This window comes from Maylandia zebra, linkage group LG20, assembly GCF_041146795.1.
Source record: "Maylandia zebra isolate NMK-2024a linkage group LG20, Mzebra_GT3a, whole genome shotgun sequence".
Taxonomy (NCBI): Eukaryota; Metazoa; Chordata; class Actinopteri; order Cichliformes; family Cichlidae; genus Maylandia; species Maylandia zebra.
In genome coordinates, this window is record NC_135186.1 from 17,280,490 (window position 1) to 17,295,029 (window position 14,540).

The 14,540-nt window shown below is 42.3% G+C and overlaps 1 protein-coding gene across 5 annotated transcripts in view; it reads left to right on the top strand.

The window, feature by feature from the left end:
- Positions 1–666: 666 nt before the first annotated feature.
- atp2b3b (ATPase plasma membrane Ca2+ transporting 3b) overlaps positions 667–14,540 on the top strand; it is a 105,918-nt gene continuing 92,044 nt past the window's right edge. For 3 of the 5 annotated variants that reach the window (XM_004575900.4, XM_076878856.1, XM_004575901.4), the window contains exons 1-2: positions 667–1,209; positions 10,327–11,113. In XM_004575900.4, coding sequence (XP_004575957.1) covers positions 10,864–11,113 — 250 coding nt within the window. In that variant the 5' untranslated portion in view covers positions 667–1,209; positions 10,327–10,863. The remainder of the gene's footprint in view (positions 1,210–10,326; positions 11,114–14,540) is intronic. The other 2 variants (XM_004575902.6, XM_004575903.5) reach the window with 1 other exon arrangement.

Here is a 14,540-nt window from a genome sequence, read left to right on the forward strand (position 1 = left end):
AACTCTAAATGAGGATGTGGTCCCAGCTAGTGAAGGCATATCATAATGCACACATTTGGCAAAATAACATATCACCACAAACACCACACCATTTATGTAAACCTTTAAGGAAAATGTCGGTGTTCTTTCTGTATAAAGTGTTCGTAACTCAAATGCCAGACATCTAAAGATTGTAGTGAATTTAAATGGACAGGATCTGATCCACGTGTTCTTTAAATGTAGTACTAATTGCCATTTTGTTTAAAGGTGCTGGATTACATATTTTGCTGTTTGCAGAATAAGAGTTTTAATGTTTTCCGTTGTTATAAGATTTGCCGTTAGTTGATTTGGCATAAAATGAGTTCTCCAAATTACCAAAATGGCTGCCTATTTTGGTAACTTGGAGAACTCGATTTAAGCCAAATTAAGGACCTGAACAGTGGTGAAGTGGATTAGAATGGTTAGTTTGTGGCTTTAGGTCTATAAGTGAACGACTGGAAGCTTTATTTTTAAAAGGTAATGTTGAGATCAATGCGTGCCCGTGCTGGGATTTTTTTAAAAGATGGCTTTAGATGCCAACTGATAACAGAGACTGCTCTAGAGGAAAAACGTTCGTTGCGGTGTGTCTGGTGTCGTCATGACGCAGTCGAGTAGGTGGGGGTGACGTACAGAGCATTCCTCAACCCCCTCTAACGGATGCTGAGACTGAGCTCCTGTGCGCGCGAGCTCTGGTAGCAGCTCAATCTCCTCCTCATCCTGCAAAGATGTCGCATGAGCTTCTCCTCACACGTTTCTTTTCTTTCCTTTTTCTCCCACTGCCCTTCACAGTTCGCCGAATTTGGTTAAATTAGCTGCTTTCAAAGCAGGGAGTAGCTATCCTCGTCCAGGCACACGGACGCCCCCTCCCCACAACGGAGGTGTTTAAACCCTCAACCGGCGCATTCTCTCTCTCTCTCTCTCTCTCTCTCTCTCTCTCTCTCCAACCGCCGCAGAACTCCGCCGACCAACCGTCAGGTGACCGCGCGGAGCGGAATATTCACCCGCACGGCCGTCGACTTTCATCCCTTCACTCCTTCGGACTCCAGGCAACGGGAGCTGCCGCATTCCCTGTCCCCCCGTGTCCTCTCATCCGGTTTGGGACATTCTCCGCTCCACGCACACGCAGATTAACGGGGATTCTGCCTCCCCACCCGCGCGCTGATGCTGATGTCCTTGAGCTCGGCCTGGACGGTGAGTCGATGAGTCCGTGCGTGCTCGCGTGCGTCACTGTTATTTACCCCGGGTACCCGAGCGCCTTTTTAATGGGGAAGATGTGCTGCTTTCGCTGTGATTCGTTACTCGCATGTCGGGAGGTTTTTACGGGCTTACAGAATATGCAACATGGCCTGATGTGGCATTTGTCATCGCAGGCCTTACACAGCTATAATAAAGCCTATACAGTAGAGCATACCATAATAACCTGGCGAGCAGCGCTATGACATTATAAGGAAGTGTGTGCCTGCGTGTACGCGCGTCTACGCGCCGATGTGCGTGCACACGCGTGTGTAAATCTACATATATATTCATCCTTCCATCCGTCCACTCATCCGTGTCCCGTGTCAGTTGATGAAGGGCTACAGTCCCACATTATCACCGAGCAGCACGCGCTGTTCTCGCGCCTGTCTCTTGCCTTTCCCGGGCGCTGTATGCAGCAGACATGTAAGGGCTATTTGGGATCAGTTACGTTGTTTGTCTCGGTTACGGCGCATCGCACCTGCAGCGCCAACTGCGGAGAGGTTTCATTTTGATCCGGTAATGATCCGTGGCCCAAGGGATCTTCACATGTCGCCCGGCGTCGCGTGGGTGTGAGTTAGGCAGAGTGGGCCGGCGGTGGCCGGGCCAGTAACCTTGCGGAGGGACATCGGGTAAGCTAGTGGCGCACCACTGGCTTCACTCTGTCTCTCCTTGCCTTTGAGCGGGCCTGCCGTGTAAGTGTCTCGACTTTATTCATAACCTCCTCTTGTTGCTGTATGTGTTGAAGATGAGCCGAGAGATGAAGCTTGAGTAAGTGTGAAGGTGACCAGGAAAGGTCGTTTTGAATGGGAAATACACTGTTGCATGAGGCAGTTCCAGGTGCACCAAGAATTAGTAATGTGTGTGAATGTGACTTTAGCTTTGGGTGGGTGGAGATGTATATGCGCTCATGTGGGAAGGACATGGGATACCTTGAGTATATCAATGCTGGATGTGATGGATACAGATGGATACACGATAGTACCCATTAACTAGTTATCACTAGGCCATTTTCTTTCATTCTTTCTTTCCCCTAATTTATGCCCACATTTTGTTGTCTTTCTCAAACGTTTTCCATCCCCACCCCCCTCATCATTATCCTGTTTCTTTAACGGGCTCTACCGTAATGTGGATATCTAAGCCCTGTTGGCGGCCCACCTTTAATGGCTTCAGCCTCTTGACTGTGTTAAATTCTAAGTGTGCTATTCCCACTGGGGAATAACAGAAGTGTGACTGGCACCAAGCCAGGCAGGCAGCTGCCCAGATACAAAGGCCCCACCAGAGGGCCTTTCGGAAAGTAGGACTGCAGGTGCACAGGTGGACTGCAGCGAGCTATAGGGAATACTGACACGCTCGCATACATGGAATGTGGACAATCTCACCACAGATGACAACAGTGTGCACAAGATTTAGAAACGTGAACACACTGCTGCACACAAACTTATTCAGTTACACATGCTCAAGTCTGTGGAGCCTGGTTTGCCTCTATCCACCACACACAACACATAAACACATACTCACACACACATACAAAGTCAGAAAGCATACATGGACCTCCTGGCCCGAATTCAAATCCCATGAGGATCTTCTCTCCTGTGTCTTCTGCACACTTCTCAACCTCCTTGCTGCTGCAATGAAGAGAAAACACCAGAGGGAACAGAACAGACACTTTCTCTTTTTAAAAAAAATAAAATTGCTTCAACCCTCTAAGGGATAGTGTGTGGACAAGCAGGTCCAGCATTCAGTATAAATGGACAGGCTGCTGACAATTGTGGTGACCTTTTGTTTGACTCTTTTCATGTTCAGACACATTTTCAGTCAGGACAGGACACCCCTACCCCCTTTGCTGACTCTCTTATTTTGAAAGCGTTGTTGTGTATGACACATTTGTGTGCGTCATGACAGATCATATAATTGATGTCTCTGGGCATGAGGGTTTGTGTCTTTGTGTGCTTACTGTCCATTTGTGATGCTTGCATCCTGTGCCTAAAGGTTTGTGTGCATAAGAGTTAGAAATGCATGACAAAACAAAGTGCTTCTCTTTTTTTGCTATGTATGTAATGCAGCCTTACATGCACTTGTGTGTTGCACACATCAAAGCTGAGTCAAGCAGAAGGCCACATTCAGAGTTGGGTGCAGTAGTTTGGACGATGAACAGAAGCTGTTTGTTACGTGACTGTTACAAAATCAGACGGAATCAGTGAGTAAGACATCAGGCTGGATAAGAAAATGTGCAACTGGCTGACTAAATAAATGATTGCAGTAGCAGGAAGCAGGTAGACGGGGAGAGCAGCAAGAAAAGGGTGTTGGGATTGGGGCGGAGGTAAAAATAGGTAAAAATAATAACAAGCAATGAGACACCACAAGACACAGAATGGAAGAACACAAAAAGGTGGTAAAACCATATAGATGGAGCAGAAAGATAGATATAGAGCAAGAAGAAGCTTCAAAGGCAAAGGAGGGTGACTCAGTCATAAACTAACACTCTCAGTCAGGATAGAAGCATGACAGGGAAGAGAAGAAAAAGGGGAGGGAGAAGATGCAAGAGGCAGAGACTGAAGAGTGGAGAGGAGGGAGGAGAAAAGGAATTAATAATCAGTTTCACTTTGGGGTTTTTTCTGCTCGTCCACATGTAAAATACTCTTATAGGGAAAAAGAATCTGATGTGTCATGTGTGATGCTGAGAATAGTTAAAGGTGGTGCTATTTGCTCATGCAGGATGAAGCTTCGTTAGTGTTGGTGCAGTGGAAAGAGAAAGGAATGTGCTGCTGTCCTAGGCGATGCTGAGTGTTGTTGGTGTCAGATTTATTTTAATGAAATTTGTCCCAGAGATAGGTTAACATGTCAGTGATTAGGAAATTGTTTTTCAATAGATTAAGATGAGGAGCTCACTTCAGGAAATTCCAGATGTAGTGTATTCAACTGGTCTAAATTAATACTACCGGAGTATGACAGGGTAGCTTACTGTTTAGAAGTCCCACAAAAATATCAAAATATCCAAAGCAGGAAAAAGAATATATCTAGTTTCCCCACCAGTGGCGTTTTCAGTTTTTTTTTTCAAATTTTTTCCCCCTTTTTTAATGTAATAGCCCCAGCGGTTCGCTGGGGCTATTACATTAGGGATGGGATTAGAAAATTCCATCTGATGTAAAACCAAACCAGCTAAAATTACTTGCAAATTCAGTGAGTTCCCACGACATTAATAATCACAGACCTCCCAACTACATCAAGGGGCTCTACAGTAGGACATGTGGCTGCCCTATAACCATATGGTGACCCCATGTATGATGCAGGACAAGATTCCCGGGGATAGTAGGGCTAAAACAGTGCAGTGCTGTAAATACAAAACTATTTTATTGAGTGGTAGAATTAAAGAATAACGTCTCACACATACTTTGTGTGAAGTCCTCTATTGTGAAGTAAAGAAGTTAGAGAATGGATGGCTGTAGAAAAAAACCCCCCACTATTGCTATTTAGGCACAGTGTTACATTGGGTGACATGCTCTCCCACGTTTGCACACATTCGCATTTTGACCCACAGTTGTAAATAGTTCTCTGTAAAACATCAGTTTAGTCCTCTTTAAGAAATAAAAAACTGCAGTGCTCTGTTTTTAAATGGGTCTATTCTGCTTTACCCGTATTTCTGTTCCCTGTATACTGTTCCAAAGGTGCATGATACTGTAAAACATAGCCAGTCTTTCAATTAATGTGGTTATCGTATGTAAGTAATCGGTCTGAGTGAAAAGCTCAGGATTCAGACTGCTCCACTCACGTACTTTGACACAGTCTTTTGTTTTCTGTTTGACTCTGTGTGATGTCAGTGAGAGTAGGTCTGGTGGCACGCATATAAGCCTTATTCACATGACTTTATAAAACTTTGTGAGGGGCAGCCAATCAGAAGAAAATTATCTGAAAGGGAGCGGTAGGGGACTGAAAACAGATTATTTTAGATCAGCATCAGCTGAGGAGCTTCATAAATGATTAGTGTAAGATTACTCTGAACTGTGAATAGGGCTGCTCGATTATGGAAAAAATGATAATCACGATTATTTTCACTGAAATTGAGATCTCGATTATTTGACGATATTTATTTAACAATAACAATGTATTGAATAATGACTTTAAAGATTGTCAAAAAATAATATAAAATAGTGTGCAAATGTTTGCAATATAAAAAATAAATGAAAAATGCAAACATCTATGTTTAGTGAACTTTGCAGTGTTGCTCTGTAGCAACGTTTACACACTCTGTCTACTTGATCCACGTCTGACTCCGCGAACCCATAATGTTTCCACACCACTGAAGTTTTTTTTACCTCTCTTTTCAACCAACAGCAGTCACTCTCCTCTCCAAATAACTTCTGCTTAGCTTTCCGAGCTTTCCGAGCTTCCCTCGGGTAGTCTTAATCAGCAGTCCCCAACCCCTGGGCCTCGGACCGGTACGTGAGTCGTTTGGTACCGGGCCGCAAGAGTTGAGGCTCAGGTGTGAAACGTATGGTTTTCAGGGTTTTCAGGGTTTTTATCGGTTTTCAGCGTTATTTTGTTATCGTTTTTATCGTTTACTCGGTTTTCCTTGGTCTTTTCACGTGTGTTATGAATAAATTTTCTTTTTTTCGGTACCGGTACTCGTTTTATTTTTTTGTATTTATCCGCGACACCTTAAAGGCCGGTCCATGAAAATATTGTCGGGCATAAACTGGTCCGTGGCGCAAAAAAGGTTGGGGACCGCTGCTCTTAATTGTTGTGACAATTAAGAGCAGCGGAGAGGTGCGCAGAGAGGTGCGCTCGATTTGCCACACGGAGCAGCGCGAGAGTAAAGCACGAGGGAGGGGCTAATAATCGGCTCAGTCATTTTTAATGATCGTTGAAAGCCCAGATCGTAATCGAGATTAAAATTCGATTAATTGAGCAGCCCTAACTGTGAAGCATGAAAGAGTACACACACAGTAAACAGTAGAGATTAAGCATATTAAGTTTGAAATGAGCAGACCCTCTCAGACCCACTTTAAGGAAAGGGAGGAAAGAGCTCTGAATTTGGGACCAATATTTTACATCTTCGATAAAAAGCTCTCTGTCCCACAGCTTGTGGCTCAGTAACATGGACAGGACAGAGAAGTACTGAGCAACAACGCACCAGAGTAGGGCTGGGAGATATGGAAAACAATTAACTATTTTCATATTGATATATGTCATGATATAAAATACAAGGATGACTTTTTCCTCTTCCTTTTTAATTTTAAGTGAGATGTGAAAATATAAGGTCAATTATGGTTTAAATATTATTTCTGTCAGAAGCTGAACATTATAAATGTACTGCAACAACTGTATTTTAAATTAATAACAAGGGTATAAATAGCAAACTAAAGCAAAACCTTTGAGTGTTACAGTGGTCCCTCGTTTATTGCGGGAGTTAGGTTCTAAAAATAACTCGTGATAGGTGAAATCCGCGAAGTAGCCAACTTTATTTTTTACAATTATAGGCTGTAAAACTCCTCATTACACACATTATACACTTTTCTCAGACAGGCATGAGCATTTTCACACTTTTCTCACTTGTTTAAACACTCAAAGTTCAAACCTTCGTAGAAAAATTACTCTAGTATTATAGAATGAAACCAAGGCACCCGCGGTTGCCTTTGACGGTGCAAAACACGACATTGTTGTGTTTGTTGGGGAGAAAACTTACAGACATACAGTACAGCACTTCAGAGTCACACTGCTAGCGATCGAAGATTTATGTAAATTTGACAAGCTGAACGCATTCTGTACTGTAGAGGAGACACGGCACGAGATTGATTGACAATGGTCTACAGTAGGGGTGGGCGATATAAATGATATACGATAGAAACGATATAAATTTGGCCAATGATAGAGATTTTGACTATATCACTCTATCGCGATAGCGCAATGTTGATGATGTCATCAAGCTGCACCTGTTTTGGTCGAAAGCATCGCAGCGGCTAAAACCATTATCATCTGCAAATTATGGCGGGCGACAGTCATAGCAAAGAGATGAAGCACTTTTGAAATATGGGGAAAGCCAAAAACTGCGCTTCCTCCACTTCCGTAACATTGATTCATTAATGTTGAATTCTCTCGCAGCTGTTCTATTCCCATGTTGTTGCAGTATATTAATAACTAACCTCGTATTGTGGATGAGTAATCTCAGTTGTTCTCCTGACTGAAGTTTGGCCCGTGTATAGCATCCTGCTATGCGATTGCATTTGTCCCCAACCACCAGAATCCCTCACGTTAACTTTTATTGAGTGGAAAAAAAGTTGGCGTTCATCCTCCAGCTTCACTGTGCTAATGTTATACTAACATAGCTGTGTCGCTAGCAATCACATAGCACAATATTATATACCAGGTAGTCCAACTTCAGTAACCCTGAAAACGCCACTGCTGTTTAGTTTTCTGTCTTCATTTATGTTGGAAGTGGTAGCAGAGCTGTACGTTTTAATTAGTTTCAAAAATCTTTCAGTCAGAACATGGTATGAAATGTTTAGGTGTAAACTAGCGAGCTAACTTCCTGTTAACTTCTAACTCCGTTAAATTTAATAAATTCTGTTTTCATGGATGCATGGATGTTAAACTTAATTGTTACACCCGATAAAGCAGCAACGCTGATGATTTTCTTAAAGATGAAATAATTTAGACCGTTTTTAACTCTTAGTGTTCGTTTGACTTTGGGACCTGAACAGGATGGAGTTTTGGACCCAGATTACTCCGCGAAGATCCTCACTATGGCAGCTGTAATGCTCTGACAATCCATCAAGCAGTGTGGCTTACCAAAGTTGTACTAAAAAATCTTTTAACAGTGTTACGTCCGCCCGAAGGGGTCTAGGCATGCGAGTGAGGGGACCAGTAACAAATGAGTCCAGAACAGAATGAAAGGAAAAAAGACAGGTGTTTTTGGTAAATAAAATAGTCTTTATTATAGATAATCTTAACATAAAGAGCCGGCAACGCCGTTTTACCAATAACACTTGGAAAAAGGGAAAAAAAGGTTGCAACAACAAAGAACACAACAACCAAACAAAAACTCCACACCACGAGGAGGCACTTCCAGGGGCCCACAAGCTCACCCTATCACTAGCAGCAGCTAGCTTTACTGCTGCCGAGGCCCACAAGCCCACACTTCTCACCTAAAGCAGCTATACTCTTTCCACAACTCCACACTTCAGGCAGGATAACTACACACCAAGAACACCCCACACTGCTCACAGCTCATCCCCAGCTTATATCTCCGCCCCCGAAATGGATGATACGGCTATCAGTGCACAGGTGTCTAGAAGCTTGTTTGTAAGTAATAACATCCACCTGGTTCCCGTTTTCTGTGAATCCAGTGTTGAGAGCTTCTTCAGTGTGTTTGAAAGCATAGAAACTGCATTACAGTGGCCTGAAGACGTGTGGGGGGTGATATTGCTGTGTAAATTCACAGGTAGGGCTCAGGAAGCTTGTTCTGGTCTGTCCGGGGATGACTGCCTAGTTTATGAAAAGATTAAAAGTGCCGTCCTCCTAGCCGATGAGCTTGTACCTGAGGCCTATAGGCAGCATTTTCGAGGTTTGGAGTTGGCACAGGGTCAGTCCTACCTTGACTTTGCTCAGGAGAAGGCAAAGCTTTTTGGTAGGTGGTGCTCTGCAAGCCAGGTTAACAGTTTGGGGTCGTTACGTGAGCTCATGCTTGTGGAGGATTTTAAAAACTCTGTTCCTGAGTGTATTGCTCTTTCTTTAAGTGAACAAAAGGTTTCCACATTACAGCAGGCTGCCACACTGGCAGATGAGTTCACCCTAAGTCATAAAATAAATGCTGTAGAATGTGATACCCCTCTGTGCCATAGTACATCTTGGCGAGGTAAGAGTGGGCCAGCTAACAAGGCTGAAAAAGTTGTGGTTTCGAGACCCAAAACGAAGCTTTGTTTCTTCTGCCACAAACCTGGACACCTCGTTGCTAACTGTTTGAAATTGAAACTCAAACAGAAAGCCCACTCAAAGCAAAAAGGGCCTGCTTTGAGAAAAGTTAGTCGTGGTTCTCCGGTCCTCAAAATGATTTGCAGGGAGAAAGATCATGTATAAAACCACCCCTCAGACCTGCATCCCTTGCTAACAAACATGTCTGTGTTTCAGTAAAGCCTGCTAGCTGCCTCCTGGGTTCTCCACATGTGATCGTTCCAAGCCCTGGCTATCACATGGGACACTATTTTGAGGGTCTGCGGCGACCCTCAGTCCGTATTATGAACCCATTGAGATGGGGTTGGCAGCTTCCGCAGGCAATGCCTAACCGTTGCTATGGGGTTTGGTAGGTGGAAAGCCTGCAATTTGGTGATGCAACGGTTACGGACTTGATTAGTTGTTTTGGTTATCATAATTATGTGACAAACCACGGGTTTGTATTTATGGGAGGGGGTGTTACGGCCCTAGCTGGGCCTCCTCCTGAAGGTGCCTGTGTGGGCGTGTCCCACCACCTCTTCTGCCTGAGGTGCCACCTTTCCCTTTTGTGCAGCTGACTCTCGTCAGTAATTAAAGAGATTTAAGCCCAGGGAAAGGTGAGCTCTGGGCCAGAGTGCCATTAGTGTGGTTGCAGCTAGTGAGCTGAGTGTTTGGTATATTTGCAGTTAGTGAGCTGCTCTCTCTTTTTGACATAGGGTTTACTTTATTGACCAACGCCTGAGTTTTGTTTGTTTTCTTAAATGGTGATAGCGGCTTGTCCGTCTCTTTTAGTTGAGCTACTTTAATAAAACTCTTTAATTTAACCCTTTTGCCTCCTTGACTCCTTTTTCTGACCTGGACACTTTTTGTTACTTCCCCTTAACTGCCTAGACCCCTCAGGGGAACGTAACACTATATGGGTGATGATCTTTGGTTTTTGCGTTTCAGGGTTTTATTGTGACTTTTTCCTCTTTGTACATTTATTTATGTTAAGATTAATGCTTTCATTTTTAACTATTGCATAGAAAGCACCAGTTTTGCATCTGACTCTGCCGACTTGCCCCGAGAAATGATTTGATGTAATCTCAATGACTGAGACTAGTAGAACAGGCTGGTAATTTCTCTCTCTCTCTCTCTTGCTCTTAGGTCCTGGTGTAGCTACCTCTGAACTGGCTCCACATCCTGTCTCTTATTTATCAGCTGCCTTTGCCTTGATCGCCCCTCTCTCCATCCATTCATCATCACTTCATCCCCATCAGTAAGCCCAACAGCTGGTCCACCTGACCGTACCTGCGCCTGTCCATGGACTGGCCGTGACTCTGGAGGGAGGGGGACAGAAACAAGGAAAGAGTTGAGTCGCAGAGGAGACGACGGAAGAGAAAGCTGGATTCATTCAGATGTCACGCTTCTGAAGTGGCCCTGCTCGCTGTCCTTCACCCCCTCATCCTCCTCTTCAGCCTTCTTCAGTTATGGAGATTTAAAGGAGCAGTGAGAGACTATTGCCAAGACATTAAAGTGAAAAAAATACATATTACCCTGATATAAAATCATTTTTGAATAAAACATTTAGTCAGAAACAGGACTGTTGAGCACATGAACAACCCTCCAGAATCCAAACCAAAGGGGGCCTGAGTAGACAACGGAGAGAAAGAAAATCACACACACACAAAACCTTTTACTGACATGTCAACAACAGCCACAATGGGTGAAATGGCAAACAGCGCTGTGGAGTTTTACCCCAAAGGGACACGAGGTGGGGGTGGAGGAGGAGGAAGGGCAGATGGCAGCCATGCAGGGGGAGACTTTGGGGTCACAGTGAAGGAGCTCAGGGAGCTGATGGAGCTCCGAGGGGCTGATGCCCTACAGAAGATAGAGGACAGCTATGGAGACACAGAGGGTCTCTGCCGGCGACTACAGTCCAATACCACTGATGGTGAGCAGACATGGGTGTAGAAATGGTTCAGTGGGAAGAATTGATAACAAAAGAAGATGTGCCTAGATGGATGAATGGGCTGGTGGAGGAATGGTACAGTGGATGAGTAGGTGGTTGCTGGTTGGATGAATTTATAGAGCAGAAGATGGAGGATGAATGAGATTGTACTCTTGATTGGAGTCAAACACAGGCACCAGTGCATCAGTGGGGATCAGTGTTGGGCAAGTTACGTTGAAAAAGTAATTAATTATAGTTACTAGTTACTTCTTCAAAAAAGTCACTGAGTTAGTAACTGAGTTACAAGATTCTAAAAGTAATTAATTACTTTAAAAGTAACTACCGCATTATAAAAAAAAGTTTAACCCTCTGGGGTCCAGGGTATAATTGGCCATTTTAACCACTTTTGATTTTACCTCTACATTTCTCCTTTAAAAACGATTTACTTTGCCTTGTTTGGTATCATCTGTTTCAGCACAACCTCGCGTGTCTGAATTTACAGTTATGTTTTCATTTTGACATACTGTATTAACACAATTGATCTAAAATCAGACAAAAAACATAAAATCCAAGTAGAAACAACCACAAATATGTTTAATGAATCATATTTCAGAACTTTAAATGTAAATATAAATTGTCAATTTTAAAATCATATGCACAAGTTTTGCAAACAACAAAGTTATTAGCAGCCATTTACCTTTTACCCCATTTTTTAATAACCATTTCAAACTATTTACATAACAATCAGCTGTTCTGCATTCAATAGGATGCTACCTAAATTATTTGTGCCACTCCCAAAAAAATAATTTCTGTCCACTATAAAGGAGAACATCACAACCTGATACCTGCAGGTCTGACAGCAGCAGGTGTGTCACTCATCCTGTTTTTTATCTGGAGACAGCAGTCGCCTCATTGTTCTGACACACAACACAAAACTATCCACAACACTACACGCTAACTACACAAGACAACACATTAACTACACACTCCAAACACGCTAAACGTCACAAATCTCTCACATCTCAAAACTCTCTCTCTCTCTCTTTTTCTGCTGTCTTTCTTTCTCTCTCTCTCGTGGTCACTCCTCAATCTTCCCCCTCTTCCTAAACAACCAAATGTCATGTTTCCATATTATTTTTTTATTGGTTGACATGGTGTATTTTTCCACGAAAGGGCTGTTTTTGTTTTTTTTGTTTTTTTTGGGGCATATGCAGAGAGTGCTTGCTAGTGATGTCCTTAAACAGTAAACATGACGAAATTATTCAGGAAAAAAACACTCGTATATATTGTTTATCATGACTCTAGTTTTACGTGGCCTATCAACACAATTTAAAAACTGGTATATATCACCTTGTTGCTTTGTCATCTTGAACGGGTCATGTGATTGGCTTACCACGACTACTTTATTCTTCCTCAGTCAAGCAGCAGCACTCATGCGATTGTTTTGCCCCCCTGAGCTCCAGGTGTGGTGCAAAAAAGTGATCGTCGGGCAGAAAGTGATTGCCATCCGCGGGACCGCGCGCAGCTGTTTAAAGCTGTAGCGCCCAGATTACTTACATGGACAGCTACTTCCATGCAACTGATATAAGGTGCGGTAAGCTGAAGACAGTTTCAACCGTCTGTTTGTTGAAAAATAGTAACGCGACCGCACCGCATTTTCTTGTTAGTAACGGTAACGCCGTTGTAACGCCATCACTGGTGGGGATTCTGTCTCATCATCATTTGGCATCATTTGGCCAACAGAAACAGATTAGGTGTGGTCACCAGTCATTTTAGAACAAAGCCACCTTTTATTTTAACAAGCTACGAACATACACTAAAACTGCTAATGATGTTTATTGTTGTGCGCAATATCAATACACAAATGAGTGCAACACATGTTAGATGAATTCTGAATTAAGTGCTGGTGCCTCCATTTTCCTGTAGTTGTAATCCTGACCTTGGAAGGCAGCTTCTGGTTGAGGTGCGTGTAAAGAGAATATGGGCGGATGGTCTGATTGGTGAAGGGATGATGGGATTATATTGGATGGGTGAATGGGAAGCTGATAGAGTAAATCAATAAATGGATGAACTACAATCTCTTAACAGTATACCTGCAAGGGTGGTTTAGGTGAAAGTCTATTATGTTTGTCTAACAACTGTTAACAGTCAAGGAGGCAAAAGGAAAAATAATCATTTTCATAGGCTGCCAGTTACCAGGACATGCTAATAAAATAAACCTTTAATAAATCCTTTTCAAAGTTATTATGATGCCCAAATGTTGTCTCGCAGGTGTTGAAGCTGTTCAGCTATACCTGTGTTTGCTTAGTGTTTTTCCTGTCTTATTCACATCAGTGAAGTTAGCCTTAATATACCTCTCTGTATTACTCATTTTGATGGTTTGTGCAAATACTGAACATCACAACATTCATGAAGTTAGGGTTGATTGCAGGACGGTTATAAACCCTCACTCACTAAAGTAATACATTCAGGCCATCAAGATAAGAAGTACTTTAACTTATATCTGTTCTTATATTGTTGTTGTTGTTGTTGTTGTTATTATTATTATTATTATTATTATTATTTACAGATTTTCCATTTTAGTTCAAGAGGCTTAACAAAAGTATTAACTGTTTAGCCTGTTTACTGTTATTTTTGAGAACCCAATAGATTGACAGGTTTATTTTGGTTTTTCAGCATAATAAAGGCCTCCTTTTAGATCTCTTTGGACTTCCTTTTGAGAGTTTAATTAAACAGCTAATGCAAGTACAACACTTCTTTTATCTGCTTAATGTGTCATTGAGTCTCAGGGTTCTGGCCTCACCTGGCCACGGATGTGCTTGTCATTTCTTTTGAGCCTTTCAAACAAAGGTGTAGATTTGGTTTTGGCATTGGTGGGGACGGATGATTCAGCCACCGAACCCTGCCCTGATTCTTTTTTTTTCTTCCTTTTTGTTTTTGCTTCTTGATAAAAAAGGAGAAATATACTTGCTTACATATGTTATTCTACATGCTTTTAAACCATTTAAAATTTAAATTCATAGTTTTATATGTGAATTATATAATGTTAAATTACTATTAAACAAATGACTAAGTATTTTAGGCTTTAGTTTACTTCAGCCATATTCCAGACAAATCAAGTATCATACAAAAATAAAAATAGAGTCATGACAATAAAAGAATATGACTTTAAGGACTTAACAACATTACTTCAGTTATAGTACACCAACATCTCTTATACATTAGCACTAAGGGAACACTGAATGACCTGGTGGTTTTTGTCCATAAAACTACTCATCTAAGATTACCACAAAGTAACAGATCTCTCAGCAAAATTACGGTATGCAACATTTTAGACACACCATGCTGATGAGTCACACATCTGTAATGTTTGTAGGGTGAGTGCATTTTTAAAACTATTTGTGCAAACTGCACTACAAGGTGGAATATT